At 59.4% G+C, this 27,303-nt stretch overlaps 1 protein-coding gene across 1 annotated transcript; it reads right to left on the bottom strand.

Annotated features, from left to right (window-relative positions):
* Window positions 1-307: 307 nt before the first annotated feature.
* Window positions 308-26,916, bottom strand: CARD14 (caspase recruitment domain family member 14). Its single transcript, XM_042915007.1, is given in 21 exon segments — window positions 308-1,484; window positions 2,002-2,117; window positions 2,803-2,924; window positions 4,882-4,968; window positions 4,971-5,054; window positions 5,623-5,737; window positions 6,329-6,380; window positions 7,198-7,435; window positions 7,746-7,872; window positions 10,608-10,800; window positions 11,018-11,075; window positions 12,348-12,439; window positions 12,590-12,732; window positions 13,221-13,328; window positions 14,381-14,530; window positions 14,657-14,782; window positions 15,481-15,600; window positions 16,435-16,602; window positions 21,324-21,628; window positions 23,417-23,554; window positions 26,602-26,916. Coding segments are annotated over 21 exon segments (2,961 nt in total). The 5' UTR covers window positions 26,813-26,916; the 3' UTR covers window positions 308-1,276.
* Window positions 26,917-27,303: the final 387 nt, after the last annotated feature.

Genomic DNA, 27,303 nt, shown 5'->3' with positions numbered 1-27,303 from the left:
TCCCGGGTGCCGAGTTTCGTTCTGTGGTCTGTGTGGGCAGAGCTCATCCTTTCTGAATGTCCAAGCACGAAGACCCCATCCTGTGGCTTGGGTCAGTTGTGTCCGGCTGGACACCCGTGCTGCTGCTCGTAGCTGCCCCGGACCTGCCCAGCTTCCACCTGCTCAACCTGGAAAGACCCAGAAAGCGGGGGCTTTTTCCCTTGAGTGGCGGGCTCCTGCCTTCCTCCCCTCCCCTGCCAACCTCATCCTGGCGGCGTAGGGACAGAGCCATGGTCCAGGGCACTGGAAAAGCTTTATTTCGGTAAAATACACGTTAGTTCATTTTCTGACCTCGTTTGCGATAATGGCGGTCTGAGTTCTAGAGCAGCCGCCCGAGGCACTCAGACTCAGGGCCGCTGCTGCCAAAACTCCATTCAGTCTGTGACCGTGGGCGGCAAGGCCGGGTGGTGAGGGGACCCCGGGGGTCCCTGCCCAAGCCACGCCCAAATGTCTCCTGAGCTCTGGAGGTGGAGTAAAGGTCCTTTACTCTGGAGAAGGAGCTGGTGGGGGGGGGGTACCCAGTTAGAGGGGGGCAGTTCCCAGGCTCAGGGGGAGCCCAGATGGCATTTGTGCAATGTGTCTGTGGAAGTCTTCTCGAGGACCCCCCACGGGTCCCCCAAAACCGCCAGGCACCGCTGAAAATACTGTTTCCATCCCTGGGAAACTAGGCTTCCCAGCACATACACACAACTCTCTAAATTGGAGTTCCTGAGGCACCTGTCTGCTATCAGGAGCTGAGAAAGTTAGCCAGGATGACATTACAAGAGGGGTTGTGTCTCTGCTCTGGGCAGGGATGGGAGTGACCGTGGGGGTCATCAGGGCTACCAGCTTGCGGCCACCTTGACTTTGGAACAAGCCCTTTGGCACATTGAATTGCAAAGGGAAGTACAGTGGTTCGGGCCCGACAGGTCGTTTTCTGGACATCTGGGGCCTCCAGCTCTGGGAAGGCTCGGGAGACGCCCCCGCTGCGGAAATGTTCTCGGGGCGTCTGGTTCCAGACCACGCGGAGCCTTGGAGGAGGAGGAGATGGTCCGAATGCCCATTGTCCCCTGCCTGTAGTTCAAGGTCAGACCCTGGCGAGAGAGGGGAGCCGATGCCCGGAGAGCTGGGCTTGTTTGGTGAGCACCCCCAGGGCTGTGCCTGAGAGGCCCTGAGCTCAACACACAGGGCCACGTTGTCGGGGACTCCTGTGGGGACTCAGAGGTCCCCACAATTTCTGGAGGGGACTCCGGGGGCGTCAGCGGGGGCTCTTCTCTGTCCACACAACCTTCTTCTGCTCGTCCGCGATGGCCAAGCGGACACAGCCGAGCAGGGTTTCCAGGTCACTCCAGCCATCGGGGGCCAGGTGGCTGTACAGACAGGGCACTTCGTCCAGCTCGCCCTCCTCCTGCCTGCCCGCCTCCAGGAGCTGCCGCTCCGAGGTGTTGAGCCGCTGCAGGGCCTTCCTGCATGGGCCGGACACGGGGAGGGGGGGACCCCTCAGTGAGAGCTGCGTGCGGCGGCCCAGCGCGGAGCCCCAGGAAGCCGACCGCCGGCGCGGAATGCCAGGGGACCAGCACACGGGCCACGCGGCACAAATGCCCTGCCCCGCTTTGGGGGTCCGAGCGCCTCGTAAGGAAGACAGGAGTCAGGCCCCGGACGACGCTGCACGGGTGTGGGGCGCGGGGTCCAGTTTACAACCTCAGCTGACAAGTGGTAAGAGGGCAACAGGACGTCTGGGTTTGTCCCCAGCCACACCCCAAGTAACGGTGTTCAGCTCCTGTCCTCACCCAGCGCAGCTGGACCGTGAGCTGCTCGTACCCCAGCGAACACGCGGCCTTAGTCAAGGCGGGTGCCAGGCCTCCCTCACCGTCAGGGCTGCTCCCAGGGGGAAGGCTGCAGGTGCTTGTCCCAGACCCCAGGCCGCGCCCCGGAGGCACGTGATGCCAGGCTCAGCCCCACCGCCAGCCCTCGGGGTCCCACCTGAGTTTCTTGGCCGCCTTCTCGTTGACGGAGATGTGGACGATGATGGGGAAGATCTCCGACCTGTGGAGGGCACGGACGCTGTCCAGCCGGACGTCCAGGAGGGCGTGGGTGTTCTGCAGGGGACAGGGGAGATGGCTCAAGGTCCTCGGCCTCAGAGGCGGCGAGAGGAGCCCACACCGGGGAGGGGCGACGGGGAGAGAAGCCGGGGGCGCCCTGTTGGGTGCGAGGGCACTTGCTGTACCATTTCAGGTCTGTCCGTTTGGTGTTTCATCGGCAGAATCTAGGAACTGTGAGTCGTTGGGGTCGCGGGAGACTTTGTGGGGGGCCGGAACCCTCCCGGTCGGAAGGCCCCGTCAGCCTCTGTGGGCGGGGGTTGGGAAGGGGGGCATCTGCCTCTGGCTCACAGCTGGGCCTGCCCGTCTCCCGTCCACATAAAACCGCATGGTTCACGGTGAGCTGCTTTTCATGTATTCGTTTGAGCCTTAAATCAGTATGGAGGCTTATCTCCATTTTATTCCTCATTTTAACAAATATTATTCAGATTTCCTGTGCCGAGGAATCCGGCTCAGGGAAGTTAACAGATCCCAGGTGGCGGAGACGGGGCTCGGTCTTTCTGCACTACGCCCTCCGCACGCTGAGCCAGAGATTAGCTGAGCACCAGCACGGGGCGTCCCTAGCCTGCAGGCTGGCCACCAGCGTCCCTCCGATCTCAGCGTCGGTCCTTCCTGCCCTGTCCCACCACCATCCTCCGGAGATGGGTCCCAAACCCCCAGAGCAGCTCCCGGCCTCGCCCATTACCTTTTCCATGAGGGACTCAATGGCCCTGCGGGTCACCCAGTAGCGGCCACCGGATGCCTCCTTCTCCTGGATGATGTCCCCCCTCTGGCTGGAGGCATCGTATTCCTCCTGGCTCAAGTACTCTGAAGGTGACAGTGGACGGGGACATCAGGCACCCAGCTCTGCAAGGTCCTGAGCACTCTCACTCCCGCGGACCCCCCCCCCCCAGCTCTGGGGAACCCTCTGCCTGGGGTGTCGTCTGTGTACCCCTGACCCTGCTCTTCACGCTCAGAGGAGTCTGTGCCCTGCACGCGCACCTTCGACCATCAGTCACGTGCTCTGCCAGTGCCTGGACATGGGTGGACGGATGGACGGAAGGGAGGGAGGAAGGGTGAGGATAAACCCCTCCCACACCCTCAAGATCCAAACGTGAATGTCCAGCTTGTCACCCCAGGAATCCCTTAGAGCCCACAGGTCAGGGCTGTGGGGCCCCCAAGCGAGACCTGGCGACATCCGGAGGCATTTTGGGCTGTCACGGCTCAGGGGGAGGGGGCGCCACCGGCATCTGGTGGGTGGAGGCCAGGGACGGGCCCCAGCACAGAGAGTGAGGCCGCCCCAGCCCGCTGTCGGTGCCCGGGCGGAGACCCCTTGCCCCGAACGAACCAGTCAAGACACCCCCACTTGTGCCACTCTCGGTTCTGACGCCCATTCTCCAGAGTCCGAGCCGCGCCCCCAGGGCGTCCCCACGGTCATGGCGACCCCGGCTCACGGACAGCTCCTCTCCCCGGGCCTCGCCGCCCGAACGTTGCCCACACACTTGCGGCCCCGTGCCCTCTGTGAGCTCCAAGGGTAGTGCAGAGCCAAGGCCTCCCGCAGCCATCAGCCAGCGGCGAGCGGATGAACGAAAACTCCCACAAAGCCCGCGTCCCGCTCTCCAACCGTCGCAACCTTCTTTTCTGCTGTGCAGACGCTCAGACCCTGTCCCCTGGGATCTGGCAGTCCAGATGGCCGGGGTCTCTCGGGGACCCTCCACTGAGCAGCTCTGGAGGTGAGCAGGCGGGTGGAGCCCTCCGCTGGTCCCGCCCCGGTTCCGTACAACCCTATCTGCGAGCAGCGACTGCGCTGGATTGAACAGCATCCCCCCCTAAATGCGTGGGCACCTGGAACCTCGGGCTGTGACGACTTTATTTGGAAATAGGGTCTTTGCAGATGTGATTAGTTACGATGAGGTCATCCTGGAAGAAGACGGGCCCTAAAGATTGGTTCCTTTAAATTTTTTTTTTTAATGTTTTATTTTTGAGACAAAGACAGAATGCGAGGGGGTTAGGGGCAGAGAGAGAGGGAGACACAGAATCCAAAGCAGCCTCCAGGCTCCGAGCTGTCGGCACAGAGCCCGGTGCGGGGCTCGAACTCACGAGCTGTGAGATGGTGACCTGAGCTGAAGTCGGACGCTGAACCGACTGAGCCCCCCCCAGGCGCCTCAAGATTGGTTCCTTATAAGAAGACTGTGAGGGGCGCCTGGGTTGCTCAGTTGGTTAAGCATCGACTCTTGGTTTTGGCTCAGGTCATGATCTCACCATTCGTGAGTTAGAGCCCCACGTTGGGCTCTGTGCTGACAGCCAGGAGCCTGCTTGGGATTCTCTCTCTCTCTCTCTCTCTCTCTCTGCACCCCCCACCCCTGCTCACACGCTCTCTAAATAATTAAATAAATATATAAATAAACAAATAATAAACTAAAAAAAAAAAAAAAAAGGACCAAAGACAGACACGGAGAGGGGAGGTCACAGGACAAGGGGGCAGAAAGCACAGTGACACAGCCACAAGCCGGGACCCCCAGGACTGCGGGCACCCCGGAAGCCAGGAAAGGAAAGGAGAACCCCACCCCTTGGAGCCTCCGGGCGGGGGGCAGCCCGGAGACACTGGATCTCCGCCTTCTGGACTGCATCACCCCGGGAGAATAAATCCCTGCTGTTCGGAGTGGCCCAATCTGTGGTCCCTTCTCATGGCGGCCCCAGGGCCTCCAGAGAAGAAGACAAGCATTCTGCCAAGGCCTCGCTCCGCAACCTGACAGACAGGCGGGGCTCCCGGGCGACAGCGTACCTGCTGGGCACTTCTTAAACCCCTGGAGGAGACACAGCTTCTCGCTCAGGATCCTGCCGACCACCCTGGGCACGAAGAGCACGGGCCGGGCCGGCTGGGCCTGTGGGGACGCACCAGGCTGTAGGGCACCAGGCTGAAGCAGGTCTCGGCCCAGAAGCACGTGGTGGAGGGCTCTGTGGGGGAGAGGAGGCGTGAGGCTCCGGGCGGGGCTGCTCACCAGCCCCCACGGCCCAGGACGCACCGAGTCCGTCCGTGTCTGCACAGCCCGGGGTTCCTGCTGGGACACAGGCCCACGCTCGGCTCCCCCCGGGGACACCCGCCTCCCACACGCCCTGCTCGGCGGCTCCTTGCACCCTTTGATTCGGGGGCTCTGGTCTCTCCAGGCGCCGCTCCACAGGCCCACCGCAGGATGGAGAAACGCAGTTCCCTGCCGTTCCCACGGTCAGCCTGACCCCTGGCCCCGGGGTCCCCGCCCTTGCTGGACCCACAGCACCAGGCCTTCCCTCCCTCCGGATCCCTGGCCTTCCAGGTTGTCCTTCTGTCTTCAGCAGTCATGTTACGCACCCAAAAAACTTTCCAAAAAGAAGAAGACTAACTCAAGACGATCCACTGCCACTGTCTTCGTGTACACGGTTTGACGGGGTCGGGGGATATGCCGTGCTGACCTCTCTTATGACCTCCCACCCACGCCTGGCACGAGGGGGCTATCAAGGGCCCCTCGGCCCGCTCCGGCCGCCTCACCTCCCGGCCTGCTGCGCTCCGACAGGGCCCCCTCAAAGGATGAGCACACAGGGCCGGCCTTGGTTCTGTCCACGCTGACGATGCGGACCAGCTTCTGGGGTCCCCCGGAAGACTGCTGGAGGGGAGCAGAGGGACGAGCAGGTGTCCAAGCTGTCTGCACACGGCCCGACCCAGGCTGGTCTCTGCACCACCAGGCTGTGCCCGCCGAACAGCCAGGTGGCGCAGGCCCCACACCGGAGGGTGGGAGATGAAGGGAGGCAGGAGAGGGTCCTCAGGCAGGGCATCCAGAGTGAGGCGGGAGGGGAGGGGAGAGGAGGGGCCCCACAGCCCGGCCCTGCCCCAATTCCGGGACAGCTGAGGGCTCTGTGTCAGGACCTCAGAGGGAATGGGATGGGGTGGGGACGGGCAAATGGGATGAACTGGGGGCATGGCAGAGAGGGCACCTGCACGCATTAGAGAAGCTTGCGGGCTGGGTGTAGGGTGCAGACCCAGGTGACGGCCGGAGGGCCCCCCAGGGAGAGACACGCCAGGGGTCGCACCCATGGGTCAGCAGGCCAGCACCTGCCCCCCTTCCAGCCCACCCCAGATGGGGTCAGGGCCCTCCAGGTGCTGTGAGCCGGGAGGAGGAGGGCCGGGGAGGGGGGAGGCAGGGCCCCCATAGCAGGCGCCCGTGTCCGGGGTCCGGGTGCGGCTCTCCCCGCCTCACCTTGCGGGCGATGGTGCTCCGCTGGATCAGAGCAATGAGCAGCTGCTGAGCCCTGTGCAGAAGAGCACAGCCCTGACCCAGTGGCAAGGAGGGCTTGACGAGAAGGGGCCCCTGCCCAGCACCCCAGAGCACCCCTGTGGCCCCAGGCAGCCGCTCTCCACTCTGGTGGCCACTGTGGTCCGCTGGGGCTTTCGGAAAAGTGCAAAGCCCCGGCCCGCCCCTGCAGCTGCCACTGGAACCGTTGAGTCGGAGCCCAGGTGACTCGGCGTGAGCCTGGGTCTGGGCCACGTTCCAGAACCTCGACAGCCGGGGACGGCCGACGCCCGCGCTTCGTGGACCACGCTCGGTCCAGAGCACGGTTCTCCGCAGGCGTGTCGTTGCTCCCAGGGAGGCCACCCCCTGTCCAGCTGTCCCAGGACGCGGGACTTCTGTGCTCAAACCAGCAAGTCCCAGACATACCAGGAGACACTGGGCCATGTCTGGAGAAGACATTTTTCATTGTCACAACTAGGGGGCAGAAGGACCACTGACATCCTGCTGTGCCCAGGACAGCCCCCCGTGACAGAGTGAGCCAGCCCCGGTGTCACGCTGGTCCTCAGTGCTCTAGAATGCTCTAGGATGAAGGCCATCCCTTCTCACAAAGAAACCTCATCTGAGCAGTAAAATTGAGGTGGCACATTGGGGGTTCCATCCACTTGGGGGCACATCTCATCACGCCTACCCTCTGCTCCTGGGCAGTGGAGGGAAGCCTGGGGAGACCACTCTTCCTCGCTGGCAGGGGGGTGTGTCCACGAGAAGCCAGGCCGGGCGACCCCGGCAGCGCCCTGGCCCAACCCGGGGAGGTGTCGGGGTGCAGGACAGATGCTCACCGTGCATAGTTGGGGATGCTGCCCCTCTCGGTGCCCTTCGTGCTATAGGGGCCCACGCGGTAGGCGTGCCAGCAGCCGCGGCCCCGGAACATGGTGTCGGTGACATGCAGGATGTCGTTGCATCGCACCTGCAGCTCCCCCACCGCCCTCGCCTCCAGGGCCAGGTTGACCCGGATGTAGAAGGAGTCCCCCGAGGTAGCCACTTTGGCCTCCAGGTCCTGGACCAACTTCTTATAACCTGATCAAAGATAAGCCTGGGCTGTGATCCCACAACGAGGAAGGGTCTGGAATGTGAGAGGAAGGGAGAAGGAAGGACCCCCCGCCCCCCCCCCCCCCCCAGAGTCTTAGGAGCCATCTCGGTGCTGGAGTCCGTGAGTGGGAGATCCCCAGCCGCCCTGGGGTCGTCTGCAGACTTGGGGCACGGTATGGTCCTGGGGTGGGCGGGAGGGCTTGGCCTCGGTGCAGCCGGGGGCTCACGGACACAGGACTCAGTGGCACAAGCCTCCGGCGGTGGCCTCACGGGGTGGGTGGTGTGGGGGAGTGTGTACCCTCCAGGTTGACCTTCACAGACAGGCAGCAGAAGCCGTTCACCCTCCGGAGAAGTCCGACGGCCTGCTCCAGGGTTGTGTCCTCCAGGGTGGCCTTGAACGAGGGCCCCGTTGCCTCGTAATCCACCTGAGGGCAAATCACGAGCGTCGGCATCTTTTGAGCCGGATTCTGCGGTCACAGTCTGAGTACAGGGGTGTGCCCTACAGAAGGACCCGCTCGCCCTTCCCAGCCATCCACACACGCCCATCAGAGCCCTTGTCACCGGCCCTGTTTCAGGACATCTCGATGTCAGCTCCTCTGACCGCACACATTCCCGACCCGAGAGTCAACCCCCGTCCCTTCTCTAGCACGCGGCTTGGCCAGCATGCGGAAGGATGAGACTAGACCACGTCCCAACACCGTACACAAATATAAACTCAAAATGGATGAAAGACCTAAACATAAAACAGGAAGCCATCAAAAACCTCGAGGAGAGGGGCGCCTGGGTGGCTCAGTCGGTTGGGCGGCCGACTTCGGCTCAGGTCATGATATTGCGGTCCGTGAGTTCGAGCCCCGCGTCGGGCTCTGTGCTGACGGCTCAGAGCCTGGAGCCTGCTTCGTATTCTGTGTCTCCCTCTCTCTGACCCTCCCCTGTTCATGCTCTGTCTCTCTCTGTCTCAAAAATAAATAAATGTTAAAAAAAAAATTAAAAAAAAAAAAAAACAAAAAACCTCGAGGAGAAAGCAGGCAGTAACCTCTTTGACCTCAGCCGTAGCAACTTCTTACTCAACACGTCTCCGGAGGCCAGGGAAACCAAAGCAAAAATGAACTACTGGGACCTCATCAAGATAAAAAGCTTCCGCGCAGTGAGGGAAACAGTCAACAAAAGTAAAAGGCAGCCTACGGAGTGGGAGAAGACTTCCGCAAACGACATATCAGATAGAGGGTTAGTATCCAACATATGTAAAGAACTGATATAACTCAGTACCCGAAAACCAAAAACCCAGTTGAAAAATGGGCAGAAAACACGAATAGATGTTTTCCCAAAGCAGACATCCAGATGGCCAAAAGACACAGGGAAAGATGCTCGCCATCACTCCTCAACAGGGAAACACCAATCAAAACCGCGATGAGATGCCACCTCACACCTGTCAGAATGGCCGAAATCAACAACACAAGAAACAACACGAGTCGGTGAGGACGCGGAGAAAGGGGAACCCTCTTGCACTGCTGGTGGGAATGCAAACTGGTGCGGCCACTCTGGAGAGCAGTATGGAGGGTCCTCAGAAAGTTACAGAGAGAACTACCCTACGACCCAGCAATTGCACTGGTAGGTATTTACCCAAAGGATACGAAAATACAGATCAGAAGGGGTACATGCACCCAGATGTTTACAGCAGCATCATCAACTGTAGCCAAATTATGGAAACAGCCCAAGTGTCCATCGACTGATGAAACGGATAAAGAAGATGTGGTTTATAGACACACACACACACACACACACACACACACACAGAGTGGAGTACTACTCAGCATCAAAACGAATGGCGTCTTGCCATTTGCAATGACATGGATGGAGCTAGAAAGTATGAGAGTAGGTGAAATATTCATAGAAAGACAATACCATACGATTTATGTGGAATTTAGGAAACAAAACCAAGGAGCAAAGGGAAAGAGAGAGAGAGACAAAAACCCAGAAACAGACTCAACTACAGAGAACACACGGGTGGTTACAGAGGGAGGTGGGGGGATGGGTGAAACGGGACGGGGTGAAGGAGGGCACCTGTGAGGAGCACCGGGTGACGGATGAAAGTGTCGAATCACCCTATTGTCCACCTAAAACTAATCTTACCCTGGATTAGTTGGCTAACCACAATTAAAATAAAAACTTTAAACAAAGAAAGAATAAAAAAATATATTTGAAACGTTTTTATGCTGTTAGAACCGAACTGGCCCCATTTGGATGTCAGGACCGTCTCCGCAGGCTCCTGTCGCTTTAACCGCAACGTAGGCCGATGACTGAGGATCTTAAGGGGTGTGTTAGGGATGTGAGGAAGGGCCGTGTGTGTGTGTGTGTGTGTGTGTGTGTGTGTGTGTGTGTGTGTCCCTTGCACGAGATCGAAGATGAACCGCGGGGCCAGGGCTCCTGACCAAGGCGCAGCCCCTCCGCCCTTGTCAGCACTGACTCCAGGCACCGTGCCCGCCTCACCCCAGGCTCCTCCTGGGGGAACCAGCCCTCGGGAACTGGGCGACTCTTTCCTGCTTTCAGGCCACATCAACGTCACCTTCCTGCCCACTATTCACTCGATGATAATTAGTTAAGTTATTATTATTAGTTAATAATTTGCAGTTTAACGAATATTTTACAGTTAGAAAGCTTTTTCAAATGCCCCCAGTGAACACTAACACATTAGCGTTACGCGCATTTCACTACACACACACAAAGTGGTCGGCACAGCTAACAAAGGCCCCTTGGGGCGCCTGGGGGGCTCAGTCGGCTGAGCATCCGACTTCAGCTCAGGTCACGATCTCGCGGTCTGTGGGTTCGAGCCCCGCGTCGGGCTCTGGGCTGCCGGCTCGGACCCTGGAGCCTGCTTCCGATTCTGTGTCTCCCTCTCTCTCTGCCCCTCCCCCACTTGTGCTCTGTCTCTCTCTGTCTCCAAAAGAAATAAAAACATTAAAAAAATTTTTTTTTAAAAAGGCCCCACCTCAGTACTGGCCTGTGGCCTCATCACAGGACCCTGGCCTCCGAGTGAGCATAACCTCAGCCTGAGAGGGAGCGTGGGCTACCCCGACAGCACGTTCTCCTCCGGCTGGAGCTGCGGCTGCTGACGCCGCTGGGGAAGATCCTGGGGGGCTCGCGGGCCCGGTGCCACACTCACCATCATGATCTGGGTGCCCGGGCGCAAGGCCATCTCGTCCGCCGCGGAGCCTGGGGTGACCCGGTGAATGAAGATGCCCGTGAGGTTGCCGCCAATGACACTTATCTGCTCCAGCAGCTCGTCCCCCTGGAAGGCCAGCACGGTGACCTGGCTCAGGATCTTGCGGGCCGGCCTCCTCCGCACCGGGACGCTGCTGCAGGAGAGGAGGGGACAGAGCCCACGAGCCACCGAGAGCAGGAGGTCAGGCACGGCCCTGTCCCCACCGGCCCCAGCACCTGGAATTCTCACCTCCCCTCACCCACCCAGCCACAACCCCATCCTCAGAAGTGCTGTCACCTCCCAACAGTGATGGGACACGGTCCTCACTCTGCCCTGCCACCTGCTGGCCCTGGCGCCCTTCCGCCGCTCACCTGGCTGAGACGGAGAGGCCCCCGGAGGATGGCTGCAGGCTGTCACAGTCGGCAAGTTCTGGACGGAAGCAGAGGGCTCAGACACGAGCCAGGCCAGCCCCGAGGTCACCCTTCCTGACGGAGCTTCTGCTCACCTGGGCCACCTCGCCCCCCCCCCCCCCCACCAGAGCCTTAGCCACCACCCCCACCCCACCCCCGCTGGTCTGTCTCCTTCTGCTGAGGTGGAACCTCCCTTTCCTCTTTCCTTTCTCGCTGCTTAGAACCTCAGTTTATCTTCCCCCAAACAGCAGTGGGGTTTGACCTACAGGGTGTCCTTATGTGAGAGTTGAGTTGCCAACGTTTTACAGGATAGGGCAGCTAGAGTCTGGATTTCTGGCTACATTAAAAATCAAATCTAGGGTGGGGGGGTGAGCGAAATAGGAGATGGGGGGTTAAGGAGTGCACTTGTGATAAACACCGGGTGATTAAACTAAAAACATAAAAAAAAACCAATCAGATCTGGCATAACCTTGGGCCCGCATTTCTGCAGGGACCTGCATCTCCCCACGGCGGCAACTGCCAGCACCGGCCATCAGCTGCCTGGTCAGTGACCCACAGGGAGCCCCGGACCCCTCCTGCCCCAAAGGTGTGGCTGTTCTGTACAGAGCAGGGTGCGTGCGCCCCCTGGTGGCCCACTGCGTGAACTCCAGACGGGGTGCTAAGCACCTGTTGTGTGTGCGGTGGGGGGGGGGGGGGGGCGGGCCACGGCTGGGGGCAGCTGAGCTGGGTTGGAAAAGGTGGGGAGGCCGCCCCTGTGGGGCCCGTGGCCTGAGAAGGAGAGGAGACCAGTTAAGTCACAAATATGAAGAATAGGCCGCAGGCGATGTGGGGAGGTCTCAGGTGGCAGATGGCAGCACCCGGGGGGAGGAGAGATGCTCACAGCAGGTGTCTCTTCCAGGAGCAGTGGGGACTAACCCCCTTTGCCTTCCGGTATCACTTAAGCGTCCCGGGGTCAGAGCAGGGGGGGCACAGGGAGAGAACACGTGTGAATGTTGATGCCGAGCTGGACGGAAAGATGAACACGGCTCCCTCCGCTTCCAGGTGAGATAGAAAGGACACCCAGTAACAGGGCACATCGGGGCATGGGCTTGAGTGACCAGGTGGTCTGCATTTCCCAGAGGCCTGGGGCGGGGCAGCAGTGAAGCTCGCCTCCCCTGCCCTCTGGAGAGGCACTGGGTCGACTCACCCGCCTCCCTGAAGACCCCTGTTCTCACTTCTCCTCCTGCTCAGCTGCCCAGGAGAGGGGGGCCGCTGCAGAGGTCCAGCGGGGGGGGGGGGGCGGTGCACTCACCTGCCGGGTCTACAATCTCATAATCCAGGTCCGTAGCACCTGCCTTAGCCCCCGGGGAGGGTCCCCGGTCCACCTGCAGGGTTTCTGGGAAGCTGCCGGAAAGCGTGGGAAGAAGACGGCTCAGGGTGATCGCTTGCTCCCCGACTCAGACCCAGAGCTCCCGGCACCTGCCCAGCCCTCGGCCGGGGTCCCGGTGAGCTGCCGGGGCCCGTGCCATCTGAACCCCGTTGCCAGTCCCTTACCTGAAAGACCAGGGGTCTTCCCAGAAGTCCTCTGCGGCCCGCTTGTACAGGGACTGCTGACTGGGAGGCATGGGGCTGCTGGACCGGAAGCTGTCCACCAGCTCACGGCTGGATGTGGCGCTCAGGTCAGAGCAGAGCTGAGACTGGGGGGGGGGGGGGGTGCGGGACAGAGGTCGTACGGGGCTCGCGCGGGGCTCACGGGGCTCACGCGGAGCAGCGGGGTCCCTAACTGTCAGGGCAGAGGAGGCGACAAGGACACAGCACAGAGCAAGGTCACACTAACTGAACACCTACTATGTGCCAGGCACCCTCTTAGCTGCTTTCCAGATTTCGTGTAGCTCAGTTCTGGTAGATAACTCTACGTGGTGGGGTAGCGTTGTCCCACTTTACAAACAAAGCAGCTGAGGCCCAGAGAGGCCAACTTCCTGGCTGGTGAGGGCCACAGTGCGGAGCGAGGCACTGGAAGATAGCAGGTGCCCCGTGTGGATCCGAATGCAGCCCCCCCCCCCCACCGGGTTTGCTTCACAAGTACTTCGTTAGCACCTGCGGGGTGCCAGCCAGGCCCCCTCTATCCCGGTAGGTGGGGGTGCGCCTGGCCGGGCCCCAGGAGGGGACCGGGCAGTCGCTGTACCTCCGTGAAGCTGCGGTCACTGTCATCCCGCGGACAGATGGCCAACATGCGCACGAGCCGCTGCTTCCCCTTTGGACACGGCTCCCGGGCTCCGGCTTCCTGCTCAGGCTGCCAAAGATGGGCCACAGGCTGTTCGGCGCAGGAGAGTTTCCTCTTGGATGCCCTCGGGGTGGGGGGGGGGTCCCAGCAAGTCAACTCCCTCCCGTGTCCCCCTCCTGCCTCCACCTCCCACCTCTTCCCCCTGGGCACTGTTCCCTCATCACGTCCCCTCCTCCGAGCCTGGGATGCGCCCCCCCCCCACCCCTCACAGCAGGAGCCGACCACTGAGGAGAAGGAAAGCAACCAGCTTGGGGAATGGCATTTTAGGGATTATGTGTTGTTCCTTACAGGTTACACAAAAAACACATGCTATATGTAGAACATCTACACTCCATACAGAATATCGGAGGCAAACAGAATTGATCAGAGAAGAAAAGCCACCCATCGTCCACACTCAAAAAACAAGACCGTTAGCATTTTGCTGTCTGTCTTTTTATATGTATATGTATTTGGAACATGGTCAATGTGGGGAGGGTGGAGGAGGAAGCAGCTGGGGCCCTGCCCAGGAAGAGGAGGGTCTCCCACGGCCTCACCAAGTTCCCGGGCACCTCTGAAGAGGCTCTCCGCCCCCCCGGGCCGGTGCCAGAGCTGGAGCTGTGGACAGATCCTAACGGAAGGTTTTTATAATCATTTTAGCCCTTGGGGAACGCAGTTCCCTTCATGCGTGGAAGTCAGCTCCTGGACATTGGCCTTGCAAACCCGGAATGCATCATCTACAAAAGCAAGTGGCTGCCTGCCCGGTTTCACACGCTTTCTTTCTTCATCGAACACCATACTTTAGAGGTTCCAGAACCTTCCGCCAAGCTACCCCTTTCATGACTTGCACAAGATTACCACGAAAGGAGAGGTGGACACAGGCCCAACTTGCCCCGATGTGCCCCTTCAAGGACCCGGCAACATGGTTCACCCACGAGAGCCTATGTGCCGTGGATGCGGCTCAACCCGATGCCCCGGCAGGGACCGTGAGTGGCCCGGTACCGCCCCCACCCCCGCTGTGCCCACCTGGCCTCCCAGCCCCGCCACCCAACCGCATCCCCGTGGGGTGGGAGGGAGGCACTCACCCCGCACAGGGACTCGGCCTGCGGCCCTTGAAGCTGATGGCGCAGCTCCCAGACCTGGTCTGTCAGTTCAAACACTTTCCTGCGGAGGGCGTCCTTCTCTGTCAGGCTCTGAGAAATCTCCATCCGGGCCGCGTCTCTCGCGGAGTAGGCCTGGGAGGCAGAAAGGAAAGGAGGGAGGATGGCACGCGGCGGGCGAGCGAGCGAGCCGGCCAGCGGGGGACAGCAGTGGTGGGGACTCGGCCGGGCGGCACCCCGGGGCCCCTCCCCTCCGGGCACCTGGTCTCGCTCTCGCTGCAGCTCCAGCAACTGGCCCTGGAGGGCGCTGATCTTCTCCTTGTAGATGTCACAGTCGACCTTAGTCCTCTGGAACTGCAGCAAGGTCTGCTCCTTCTCCTCCCAGTACTGGACGGGGGACAGACACAGCCCATGCAGGCCAGCGGCTCTGGGGGCCGACGACGGGGTGGGGCCGGGGTGCCTCGGGGAGGCGGAGAGGGGGGACCGTCCAGGCGGTGACAGAGGTGACTTCCTGCCCGTGTCTTAAGTGCCAAATTTCAAGGTGCGTCTATCCACAGGGCTGCTATGCTGATTATAATTGAATTTAGTCGGTACAGCGTGTGACTCTGGATCTCGGGGCTGCGGGTTCGAGCCCCGCGTTGGGTGCGGAGATCGCTTAAAAATAAAATCTTAAAGAAATACGCATGGGTGTGGCACGTACAATTGTGCTTCGTTCACTCCACGTCCCCAGAGACGTACAGAATTTCCCTCGACGCTACCGCCTCATTTTCTCGCGCTGTCTCCTTCCTCCGTGTCCTGCCCTTGCCTGTTGTGGCAACTGAATAAACCCCTGGTGCTGGCCCCCGGGGGCCCCCACTGGAGAGCACCCTCCGTGCTATTGCTCGTGTGTCCGATCGCTTTCTGACCACCCGCTAACCGGCCGGGGCCTCTGGCCTTGGGTCCGTGTTGCACGGGGCTTCCGTGAAGGATGGGCGGTCGGGCCAGCGTGTTCGGGAAGCGGCGCTGGGTTTAAGCGCGATGTGGTCTCAAGGGCCCGCGGCCCCCGCCCGCGCCCCGTGGTGCCGGACGCGGCCCGGAAGGGTCACCTGCTTCCGCTGCCTCTCGGCGGCCACGGCCCGCTGCCTCAGGGAGTGGATACGCTCCACCAGCGTCTGTGTGCCCTCCAGGGCCTCGCCCAGGTTCTGTTCCAGGATGTCCTTCTCCGCCTGGGGGCAAAGAGAGGTCAGCCCCGGGGCCCTGACCTCCCGAGACGCCTGCCCCTGGGAAGCACCCCATCGTTCTTCCCCGGGAAGGGGCAACAGGAAATCTCGAGGCCGGGCGCGTGGATGGATTTGGCCTCATTCCCGCGCATCTCACAGAAGGAAAGGCCGGGTCAGCCGTCAAAACGGGTGCATTTCACTTCTACTTCCACGCGGTCGACGACGGAAGGTAAAGGAAACCGAGAGTCCCCGGGGGTGGCAGCGTCGGGCCGCTCCGTCCCCAGATCCACCAGCAGGGTCTCTGAGAGACGGGACACCGACGGACACGCCCTCGCCCGTCGCCCGCTCTGCGGGAAGGGGCTTAGGCGCGATGGCACCATCCAGGCCGCGTGACAGACAGCGCCAGGGCGGCCGCCTACCCTGCACCCGGTGAGTGTCTATCCCCGCTCAGTAAATGGACATAATATTGACCGAAAGGAACCGGAGAGGAGAGGCAAAGGGTTTGTGTAATGCCGGGGCCCTGGTGTCACCAGAGCACGCGTGGGCAGGACGGCAGGCAGAAGGGTCCCCCCTCACGCCCCCGCCCACAGCCTTGAACCCCAGCCTGTAGAATCAGCACAGCCGCTGCCCAGCCGAGTGGGGCATCGTCATGCACGTCCGCTGGCTGTGAGTCCCGCCAACGCTGGGGGCCGGGGAGGAGCAGGAAGGGAAATACAGGACATCGCCAGGTTGCAGCCCAGTCAGTCCTCAGCGCCCCCTCCACGGACCACCCGTCGGGAGCCCCGCGGCCCGCGGGAAACTCCAGCTGGCTGCCAGGGAGGGGACAGGGAGGGGACCCACCAGGCTGAACGTCAGCGACCGGAGCTTCTCGTTCTCCTCCTTCAGGCGGGTCAGCTCCTTGTCCCCGGGCCCCAGGCCGTCGGCCATCTGCGGGGAACGCTCTCGACAGTCCCGCTCGTGGGAAGAAGACATCTTCTCGCGCTCTAGCTCTTGCTTCAGCAGGTACAGCTGCCAGTGGGGAGGAAGGACAATGGAAACACTGTTTCCCCACCAGCCCGGGAGCCAGCTCCTTTCCCACCCCTCCTCCTCAACGGTGCCTTTGCTCCTGCTCAAAGGGGTCCCTCCCCCTAGACTTCATAACCCGTTAAAGGGTTTACGTGGCGAGTCGTTCCAGTTTCTGTGGAGGAGAAAGGCATTCTAGCTGTATTTGATACATTTTTGTTTAACGTTTATTCATTTTTTGAGAGACAGAGAATGAGCAGGGGAGCAGCAGAGAGAGGAGACACAGAATCTGAAACAGGCTCCAGGCCCCGAGCTGTCAGCACAGAGCCCGTCGTGGGGCTTGAAACTCACGAACCGTGAGATCATGACCTGAGCCGAAGTCGGACGCTTAACCGCTTACCCGATCGAGCAACGCAGGCACCCCTAAATTTTTTGTTAATGTTTATTCATCTTTCAGAGACAGAGCATGAGCGGGGAAGGGGCAGAGAGAGGGAAACACAGAATCCGAAGCAGGCTTCAGGCTGTGAGCTGTCAGCACAGAGCCTGACGCGGGGCTCAAACTCACGAACCGCGAGATCATGACCTGAGCCGAAGTCAGATGCTTAACCGACTGAGCCACCCAGGCGCCCCTAGCTGTATTTTGTAGATGAGGCATAGCAGTTAAATGACTGGGTTGGGTCCCCAGGAACAGAGCAAGGAACCCTGGGGAATTGGCTCTCTGACCGTCTTGCAAAACAAATCGCCACGGCTGGTGGTAAGTGCCCAGTGACCAAGTGTCCTCCAGCATGCTCCCTGGCTTCCCCGCCTCTCCATATTCTGCTAAATCCGTTGCATAAAAGGAACTGAGATTTGTGAAAAGCAGTAAGTGTAAAGAAAGAGGAAAGACAAGTCAGATGGAGCAGAGATGACGGGTCTATGCAGATGCACTCCTAATCCACGTGCAAATATGTGCCCCCCAGCAGGGCTGCTTGTCCAGGGCTGTGGGTCTCTGGAAATTACATGCCTGGCCTCCACCCTGCCAGACAGTGCCCCCAAGAGAAACTCAGATCTGGAACCAAGATCCTGCCCTCTTGGAATCCTGGGTGTGGTGTCCGTGGGGAGAAGGGACTTTCCCCAAGAGGAGAGCCCAGGAAATCGGGAGTCAGGGTGGAGTCAGCACTCACTCGGGTCAAGGAGAGAAGGAAGAACCTTTCCACTTGGACTTTTTCCCCTCTGACATCTACTTGGTGAATTTTCCGTAAGCAACGACAAAGTTCCTGCTATGGGCCAACTGGGTTAGGTGTGTCATATCCTACATTTTCAAAAAGTAAAATTAAATCATTAAGATCGGAATGGGGGGGGGCACCTGAAATTGATAACAAGCCTAAGCAAATGAACCTAATGATATTTCAAACAGGGGAACCACCATGAGGGGAGAGGGAGGGCGAGAGATTCAGAGGCCAGCAGCCACAATTTGGGACTGAAGTACAAACCCTCAACATTCCTTAGCAGCTCTGTTTCCCGTGCTGGTGTGGGCACAGCTATGCTGAAAGTATTTTCCATGCACTGTAGGACCGAGCAAGTGATTGTTAGTGTGGGTGGCAGGGTTCTCGCCGGGGGGCTAGGGGCGCCCGAGTATGGAATGGGGGAGGAGGCTCTGGGGATCGCCTGGAATCTGAGGTGTGGGTGTGATCTCGTGGCTTCTAAAATACAAGTGTGTGTGTGGACGCGCATACGTGCAACGCCTGTTTGTATGCGTATTCGTACATTTAGGTGCACGCTTCCTAGTTCTGTTTGCTGGAAGGACCGAGGAGCTATGAGCTCACCTAGAGCCCTGATCTTGGTCTCTGCACGGAACCAGGCCCTTCGGGGAGTGGCTGAGCCCAGAGCTGGGGCCGGGTGGGGACCAGATGACCCCGGAACCTCTTGTGCCTCCAGAGAGGGAGTCCGTGCTCGGAATATGAGGGGGCGTGGCACAGGACGCGGAAGAGATTAAAGGGGCTCCCTCTGGCCAAATCTGGGACACTTTGGGCAAGCTCATTCAGGACAGCGACGTGTTACAGGCAACTGGATGTAAGAATGCACGCGTCTGTGCCAACAACAGACGCACACACTGGGGAATAAGGCTCCTCCTCACGGTCAGGATGTCGAGGGCCAGCTGGTTGACCAGAGGGGTCGCTGGAGATGGGCTCATCATCCTGCAACCACCAGACTAGAGATGAGTTCGGGCAAGAACCCCCACTGAGGCTCTCCAGGGGGAAATGTCGATTAAGGGCAGGGTGCTTGCTGGTTCCAGAGCCCCCCACACCCAGGCTGCTTCTCCGCTGCCGGAGGAAAAAGGAACAGCGGTTACAGGGGAGGGAGCGGACAGCCCCTGGGCCAGGTGGGCAATATTAACATCAGCACCGAGGGGCGCTGGGCCTGGTGCCACGGTGGGGTGACTGGACCCGGGCCCAGCGTCCGTGCAGGTCCCACCAAAAAGGCATAACCCCCGTCCAGTCACCAGGACACAGGAGACATACCCGAAATGAGGAATAGTCTATTACAGAAGAGAGGGGCCATGAGGCGCCTGGGGGGGGCTCAGTGGGTTGAGTGTCTGACTTGAGCTCAGGTCATGATCTCACGGTTGTTGGGTTCAGGCCCCACATCGGGCTCTGTGCTGACAGCTCAGAGCTTGCTTGGGATTCTCTCTCCCTCACTCTGCACCTCCCCTGCTCACTCTCTCTCTCTCTCTCTGTGTGTCTCTCAAAATAAATAAACTTTAAAAAAAAAGGGGGGGGGCCTGTGTTCTTAAAAAATATCCACACTATAATAGACAAAAGCTGCAGAAATGTTCGAGATTAAAGGAGACGACAGAGACAGGACGACCACAGGCTCTCCTCCTGGACTGGAGGAAAATGCCATGACAGATGCCATTTAGGTAGGGATAAAACGGGAACACAGACGTCGGGTTAGATAAACTGATAGTGTTGGTGAAAGTGCACGAGGTTGATAACTGAGCTACGATTACATCAGAGAATATCCTATTTTTAGGAAACACACATTCAAATGTTTAGGGGTACGGGGCCATGATATACGTAACTCAAGTGGTTCAGGAAAAAAAGAGCGTGTGTGTGTGTGTGTGTGTGTGTGTGTGTGTGTGTGTGGAGAGACAGACACAGAGACACAGAGAGCCGGACAATGATGAAGTAAGGATACTTGGGTGTCCTGGGTATTACAGGTGACCCTTAAAGGACGTGAGGGTTAGGGGCACCGACCTCCTGACCCCCCCCCCCCGCCTTGCAGCTAGAAATCCGTATGTAACTTTTGACTCTCCCCAGAACTTAACTACTAACAGCCTACTGGTTACTGGAAGCCTTCCTGATCACACAGACAGTCGACTAACCCATTCTGCGTGTTACATGTATCATTTACGGTATTCTTCCAGTAACGTCAGCTAGAGAACAGGTTACCAAGGAGGTCATAAGAAGGAGAAGATACACTTACAGTCCTGTATTTACAGAAACAAAATCCAGGTATCAATGGATTCTTGCAGTTCAAACCATGTTGTTCAAGGGGTGACGATATTCATATTTGTGTATTTGTTTACAAATTTGAAATTAATTTTCTCAATAAAGTTAAAAGTTAAAAATCAAGGCCAAACACACAAAAGCCCCAGGGCAAGGAACGGGTGCCAAAGTGACAGGGAATGAGTCTCCTCAGTGTTGAAAGAGCTCCTACAAGTCAATCAGAAGACAGCAGCCCAGGCCCCCCCCCGGGGTGGCTCAGTGGTTAAGCATCCGACTTTGGCTCAGGGCATGATCTCACGCTCCATGAGTCTGAGTCCCACATGGGGCTCTCTGCTGTCAGCATGGAACCCACTTCTGATCCTCTGTCCCCCCTCTCTGCCCCTCCCCTGCTTCTGCACACTGTGTCTCAAAAATAAGTAAACATTTTTTTAAATGTTTATTTATTTTTGAGACAGAGAGAGAGAGACAGAGCATGAACGGGGGAGGGTCAGAGAGAGAGGGAGACACAGAATCGGAAACAGGCTCCAGGCTCTGAGCGGTCAGCACAGAGCCCGACGCGGGGCTCGAACCCACAGACCGTGAGATCATGACCTGAACTGAAGTCGGACACTTAACCGACAGAGCCACCCAGGCACCCCTAAACATTTTTTAAAAATTAAAAAAAAAAAAAAAAAAAAAAAAAAATATATATATATATATATATATATATATACATACACATATATATGTTAAAAAATAAAAACCCGAGGGGCACCTGGGTGGCTCAGTCGGTTCAGCCTCTGACTTCAGCTCAGGTCGTGATCTCGCAGTTTGTGACTTTGAGCCCCGCATCGGGCTCTGGGCTGACACAGCCCGGAGCCTGGAGCCTGCTTCGGATTCTGTGTCTCCCCCTCTCTCTGCCCCTCCCCCGTTCATGCTCTGTCTCTCTGTCTCTGGCTCAAAAACAAACATTAACAAGATTAAAAATAAATAAAAATTAAACTAAAAAAAAAAAAATGACAGCCCACAGCCAAGAAGTGAGCAAAGGTGTTGTCGGGCCTGGGGGCCTCGTCGACGACCCCCTGTTCCCCGCACAGACGCAGGCCCCACCGGGGGACCCGGGAGGGGTGGACGGAGGTCCCCGGGGCCCCAGGTTACTGACGTCGCTGGGGGAAGGTGCCTCCCGGGAGCGTCCACCCCTTCGGTGGCCCCGGCAGGGGTGGGGGTGGGGGGCGGGGACGGGGGGGGTGCACCCGGTACCTCCTCCTGCAGGCCGCGGCACCGGGTGACCGCCAGCTCCTTCTCCTGCAGCGCGTTGCTGTGGTGCAACGACAGGCTGAGCATCTCGTCCTTCAGCTTCAGCACCTCGCGCTTCACGCGGTCATGGTCGGTCTCCAGCTGGCCCAGGCTCCGCACGCGGGCCTCCGCCCGGCCCAGGCGCTCCTGCAGCTGCCGACAGCGCCGCTGCAGGGCCTCCTTGTGCCCCTTCTCCTGGCCCAGCTCCTCCTGCAGGCTGCTGATGGCCCCGGCCAGGCACTCGGTCAGCTTGGACGTGTCCATGAGCCCTGCGGAGCACGGGCCCGTGGGCGACCTCGACCCCCTGTCCTTGCCCCCCGGGGGTCTTTGCTTCCTACGCCCAGACTCTCCGGCCGGAGCCCCCACCCTGATCTGTCGGTCTCCTTAAAAACTAGCTGCTCTGGGAATGCAAGCTGGTGCGGCCACTCTGGAAACCAGTAGGGAGGTTCCTCCAAAAACTAAACATAGAACTACCCTTCGACCCAGCAATTGCACTACTAGGCATTTATCCACGGGATACAGGTGTGCTGTTTCGAAGGGACACAGGGACCCCCATGTTTATAGCAGTGCTCTCAACAATAGCCAAAGTATGGAAAGAGCCCAAATGGCCATCGATGGATGAATGGATAAAGAAGATGTGGTATATCTATACAGTGGAGTATTACTCGGCAATCAAAAAGAATGAAATCTCGCCATTTGCAGCTATGTGGATGGAACTGGAAGGTATTATGCTAAGCGAAATTAGTCAGTCAGAGAAAGTCAAATATCATATGACTTAACTCCTATGAGGACTTTAAGACACAGAACAGATGAACATAAGGGAAGGGAAGCAAAAAGAATAGAAAAACAGGGAGGGGGACAAAACACAAGAGACTCTTAAATATGGAGAACAAACAGAGGGTTTACTGGAGCGGTTGTGGGAGGGGGGATGGGCTCAACGGGTAAGGGGCTTAAGGAATCTACTCCGGAAATCGTTGCACTACAGGCTCACTAATTTGGAGGTAAATTTTAAAAAATAAAAAATAAAGTTAAATTATATTTAAAAAAATATGGAGAACAAACTGAGGGTGACTGGAGGGGTGGCGGGAGGGGGGAGGGGCTAAATGGGGAAGGGGCATGAAGGAATCTACTCCGGAAATCATCGTGGCACTGTATGCTAACTAATTTGGATGTAAATTAAAAAAATTAAAAATGAAACAAAACCCAACAAACTAGCGGCTCAGCCGGACTCAATATCTGGTTAAATAAACAGCACGACTGGTGACTTCGGTACCAGCTTTCCCTCCTCTCGCTTCCCCGTGGGCCCCTGCGGCTCAGACCCGACTCTCCCTCATCAGCTAAGGTGTGCTGGATGCTAACTCCCTTTCAATGTCACCCTGAGAAAAACAGAGCAAGGACCATGAATCTGCACGGCACCCAGCGGCGCTCTAACAGAAACGCGGGCTGTGACGCCAAACAGGCAGAAACGTTTTCTTACCCGGTTTTGAGTGACGTTAGTCTCGCCCTTTGTACAACAAAATCTTTCCCCGGCTTCTCCAGGGAACCCTCAAACCACTTAACTAACAAAAACTAAAAAATCTCCCACCAGGCCGGCTAGACCTTTCTCCACCGGCTGAGCAAATGTGCAGAAGGCTGCCGGCTCCCCTCCCGCTCCCCTGCGGGCGGGGGCCTCTCTTCCTCTGCCCCCTCGCAGCCCCAGCCGTCCTCCACCCACTGCCAAGGCGAAGGCCGGCTCAGGAGCATCTCTAGGGGAAGGACATGCCTCCCCTCTGCCGGCACCTCTCAAATGCAGACTCTGTGCCCCACGACGGGTCTGCTCGTGGCACGTGGTCATCGGGGACAGATCTCTTTTAGGACCAGAGGCCGCCAGCCCTTTCTCCTGCACCGTGGTTAGTGGGGGCCTCCTTGCCCCCTGTGCTGGGGCAGCGGGACAGGAAGGAACCTCTCCCTGGTTGGGGGGGGGCGGGCAAGAAGAGTGTCTGCAAAAGGCTGCAGGCACCAGGACCCAGAGGCTCCGAAGAAGCCCTCGCCAAGCCACCCCGACAGCCAGCTCTCACCACTGAAGTTGCTGAAGTCCCCTTTGGGCTGCAGCCCGGTGACCAGGGTGTACACGTCAGGATTGTGGAACTTGAGGCTCTCCAGGAAGGCAATGGCTCCATTCTTCCCTCGAGTCCTCAGCAAATCCAGCAAGTGCCCTAGGACGACAAACCGTCTCAGCCAACAGGGCTCTGGGAGGGCGTCCCCGGGGACACAGGGTGGGGAGGCGGGAGAACCCACGCAGATCTAGGGATCAGGGGGTGGAAGCGGAGCTCCGGGATCCTCGGGGGGTGCCCTCGCTGCTCCTGTGGGTCCCTCTAATTCACACGACGGCAGCCAGTCTCCAGAAGGGCCGGGCCGATACGCACTGAGCGACCTCGGCAAGCCGAGCACTGAGTTGGCCGTGAAAGAGGAAGCTGACCTCTGTCTGCGCTCCAGACCTCCCGGTGTGTCGGTGACACGTGCAGACCCTGTGTATGAGCCTCACGGGACAAAGGACACAAAGGGCGAAGCCAGCACCCCCAGCCTGACTCGCGGCTTGGATTCCTCTCTCCTGTATCTGAGGTTCGTAAGGAACAGTCAGAAGAAGCTACCACTTACTGCTTCCTCTGGCCCCAGCCTTGAGAGGAGTCTCATTCGATCCCCCAAACCTGACAGGGAGAGGCTATTCACTTCCCTGTTTGGGGTGAATAAGCACAGCGAGTCAGACTGTCAGAATCCGCTCCAAAGACATCTGGAGGGAGTCGAAATGTGCCCCCCGCCCCGCAAAGGTACATCCACCTGGAAAGTGTCGGGGGCACCTTATTTGGAAACAGGGTCTTTGCAGATGTAATTATGGTAAGGATCTCGAAATAAGGTCATCCTGGATTCTCCAGGGGGCCCTAAATCCAATGACAAGTGTCCTCATAAGAGACAGACAGGGGAAGATTCAGGGAAGTCCGCGTGATGGCAGAGGTGGACACTGGAGGGATGTGGCCACGAGCCAAGGAATGCCCCATGACCACCGGGAAGAGACAAGGAAGGAGGTGTCCCTGAGCCTTCGAGGGAGGGAGGCCCTGCCCATACGCGGATTCCAAACTGCGAGCGAACGCATTTCTGCAGGGGTGGGCTGCCCAGTTTGCGGTCCTTTGTTACAGCAGCTACGGGAAATCACCACAGTGTCCCCATGTCTGGAACGCAGTCTTTAAAGTCCTGCACTCCCTGCCCGGACACTGGGCTTCCCAGCATGGCCGTGTGGAGCTGGTGTGGCAGGAAGGGCCCGGAGTGGGCGGGAGGGGGGTCCTCATGGACTCTAATGACCGTGTTGGTGAACCTGGGAAGGGCCCAGGGTGGGGGGGTCCTCACGGACTCTCATGACCATGTTGGTGAACCTGGGAAGGACCCGGGGGTGGGGGGTCCTCACCGACTCTCATAACCGTGTTGGTGAACCTGGGAAGGGCCTGGGGGTGGGGGTCCTCACAGACTCCCATGACCATGTTGGTGAACCTGGGAAGGGCCCCTGGGTCGGGGGGGGGGGTCCTCACTAACTCTCATGACCGTGTTGGTGAACCTGGGAAGGGCCCGGGGGTGGGGGGCCCTCACCGACTCCCATGACCATGTTGGTGAACCTGGGAAGGGCCTGGGGGTGGGGGTCCTCACAGACTCCCATGACCGTGTTGGTGAACCTGGGAAGGGCCCCTGGGTCGGGGGGGGAGGTCCTCACCGACTCTCATAACCGTGTTGGTGAACCTGGGAAGGGCCTGGGGGTGGGGGTCCTCACCGACTCCCATGACCATGTTGGTGAACCTGGGAAGGGCCCCGGGGTGGGGGGTCCTCACCGACTCTCATGACCATGTTGGTGAACCTGGGAAGGGCCCGGGGGTGGGGGGCCCTCACCGACTCCCATGACCATGTTGGTGAACCTGGGAAGGGCCCGGGGGTGGGGGGTCCTCACCGACTCCCATGACCATGTTGGTGAACCTGGGAAGGGCCCGGGGGTGGGGGGCCCTCACCGACTCCCATGACCATGTTGGTGAACCTGGGAAGGGCCCCGGGGTGGGGGGTCCTCACCAACTCCCATGACCATGTTGGTGAACCTGGGAAGGGCCTGGGGGTGGGGGTCCTCACCGACTCCCATGACCATGTTGGTGAACCTGGGAAGGGCCCCGGGGTGGGGGGTCCTCACCGACTCCCATGACCATGTTGGTGAACCTGGGAAGGGCCCCGGGGTGGGGGGTCCTCACCGACTCCCATGACCATGTTGGTGAACCTGGGAAGGGCCCGGGGGTGGGGGGCCCTCACCGACTCCCATGACCATGTTGGTGAACCTGGGAAGGGCCCCGGGGTGGGGGGTCCTCACCAACTCCCATGACCATGTTGGTGAACCTGGGAAGGGCCTGGGGGTGGGGGTCCTCACCGACTCCCATGACCATGTTGGTGAACCTGGGAAGGGCCCCGGGGTGGGGGGTCCTCACCGACTCTCATGACCATGTTGGTGAACCTGGGAAGGGCCCGGGGGTGGGGGGCCCTCACCGACTCCCATGACCATGTTGGTGAACCTGGGAAGGGCCCCGGGGTGGGGGGTCCTCACCAACTCCCATGACCATGTTGGTGAACCTGGGAAGGGCCCGGGGGTGGGGGGCCCTCACCGACTCCCATGACCATGTTGGTGAACCTGGGAAGGGCCCCGGGGTGGGGGGTCCTCACCGACTCCCATGACCATGTTGGTGAACCTGGGAAGGGCCTGGGGGTGGGGGTCCTCACCGACTCCCATGACCATGTTGGTGAACCTGGGAAGGGCCCGGGGGTGGGGGGCCCTCACCGACTCCCATGACCATGTTGGTGAACCTGGGAAGGGCCCCGGGGTGGGGGGTCCTCACCGACTCCCATGACCATGTTGGTGAACCTGGGAAGGGCCCCGGGGTGGGGGGTCCTCACCAACTCCCATGACCATGTTGGTGAACCTGGGAAGGGCCCGGGGGTGGGGGGCCCTCACCGACTCCCATGACCATGTTGGTGAACCTGGGAAGGGCCCGGGGGTGGGGGGCCCTCACCGACTCCCATGACCATGTTGGTGAACCTGGGAAGGGCCTGGGGGTGGGGGTCCTCACCGACTCCCATGACCATGTTGGTGAACCTGGGAAGGGCCCGGGGGTGGGGGGCCCTCACCGACTCCCATGACCATGTTGGTGAACCTGGGAAGGGCCCGGGGGTGGGGGGTCCTCACCGACTCTCATGACCGTGTTGGTGAACCTGGGGCTGTGGAGCACCTCCTCCTCGTCCAGCTGGTCCAGCACCTTCGCCTGGCGCAGGTAGGGCGTGAGGCGGCTGGGGCAGATGCTGCTCACGATCTTGTGGCGGTGGCTCTCTATCATGTCCCACAGCGTCTCCTCATCCAGGGCTGTGAGCGTCGAGTCTGTGCGGTGAAGGGTCGCCATGACCGCGTGCTCGGGAACGCTGGAAGGAGAGGGCGGCCATGGAGGGCTGGGACCAGGGACCCGGCCTCTGGGCCCCGGGAGGCCTTTCCGGTCAAACCACCTTTCCCCGGCTTGTGTGCAGGGAAGGGAATGACCCGTCTGGAGAGGATGGTGACGCTGGCCCTGGCCCTGGTGTCCCAAGACCAGCGGGGGGATTATCCTTCCTTAGCTTCGATTTTAAACCAATCCCTCGAGGGTTGATGGGGGGTGGGTGATGGGCATTGAGGAGGGCACCTGTTGGGGTGGGCACTGGGTGTTGTATGGAAACCAATTTGACAATAAATTTCATATTAAAAAAAAGATTAAACCAATCCCTCTACTTGGAGCAGAGCAGGAACTGGCCTCTTTTGGTCTCAGGGCACTGAATTTGCCTTTGAAACACAGGAAACTGCCCTCGGTGCGGAGAGCCGATTTACAAGATGGATCTCGAACATGCATTCTCTCAAGAAGGG

Source organism: Panthera leo, chromosome E1 (assembly GCF_018350215.1).
Source record: "Panthera leo isolate Ple1 chromosome E1, P.leo_Ple1_pat1.1, whole genome shotgun sequence".
Classification (NCBI taxonomy): Eukaryota; Metazoa; Chordata; class Mammalia; order Carnivora; family Felidae; genus Panthera; species Panthera leo.
This window is presented reverse-complemented; position numbering and strand designations above follow the sequence as displayed.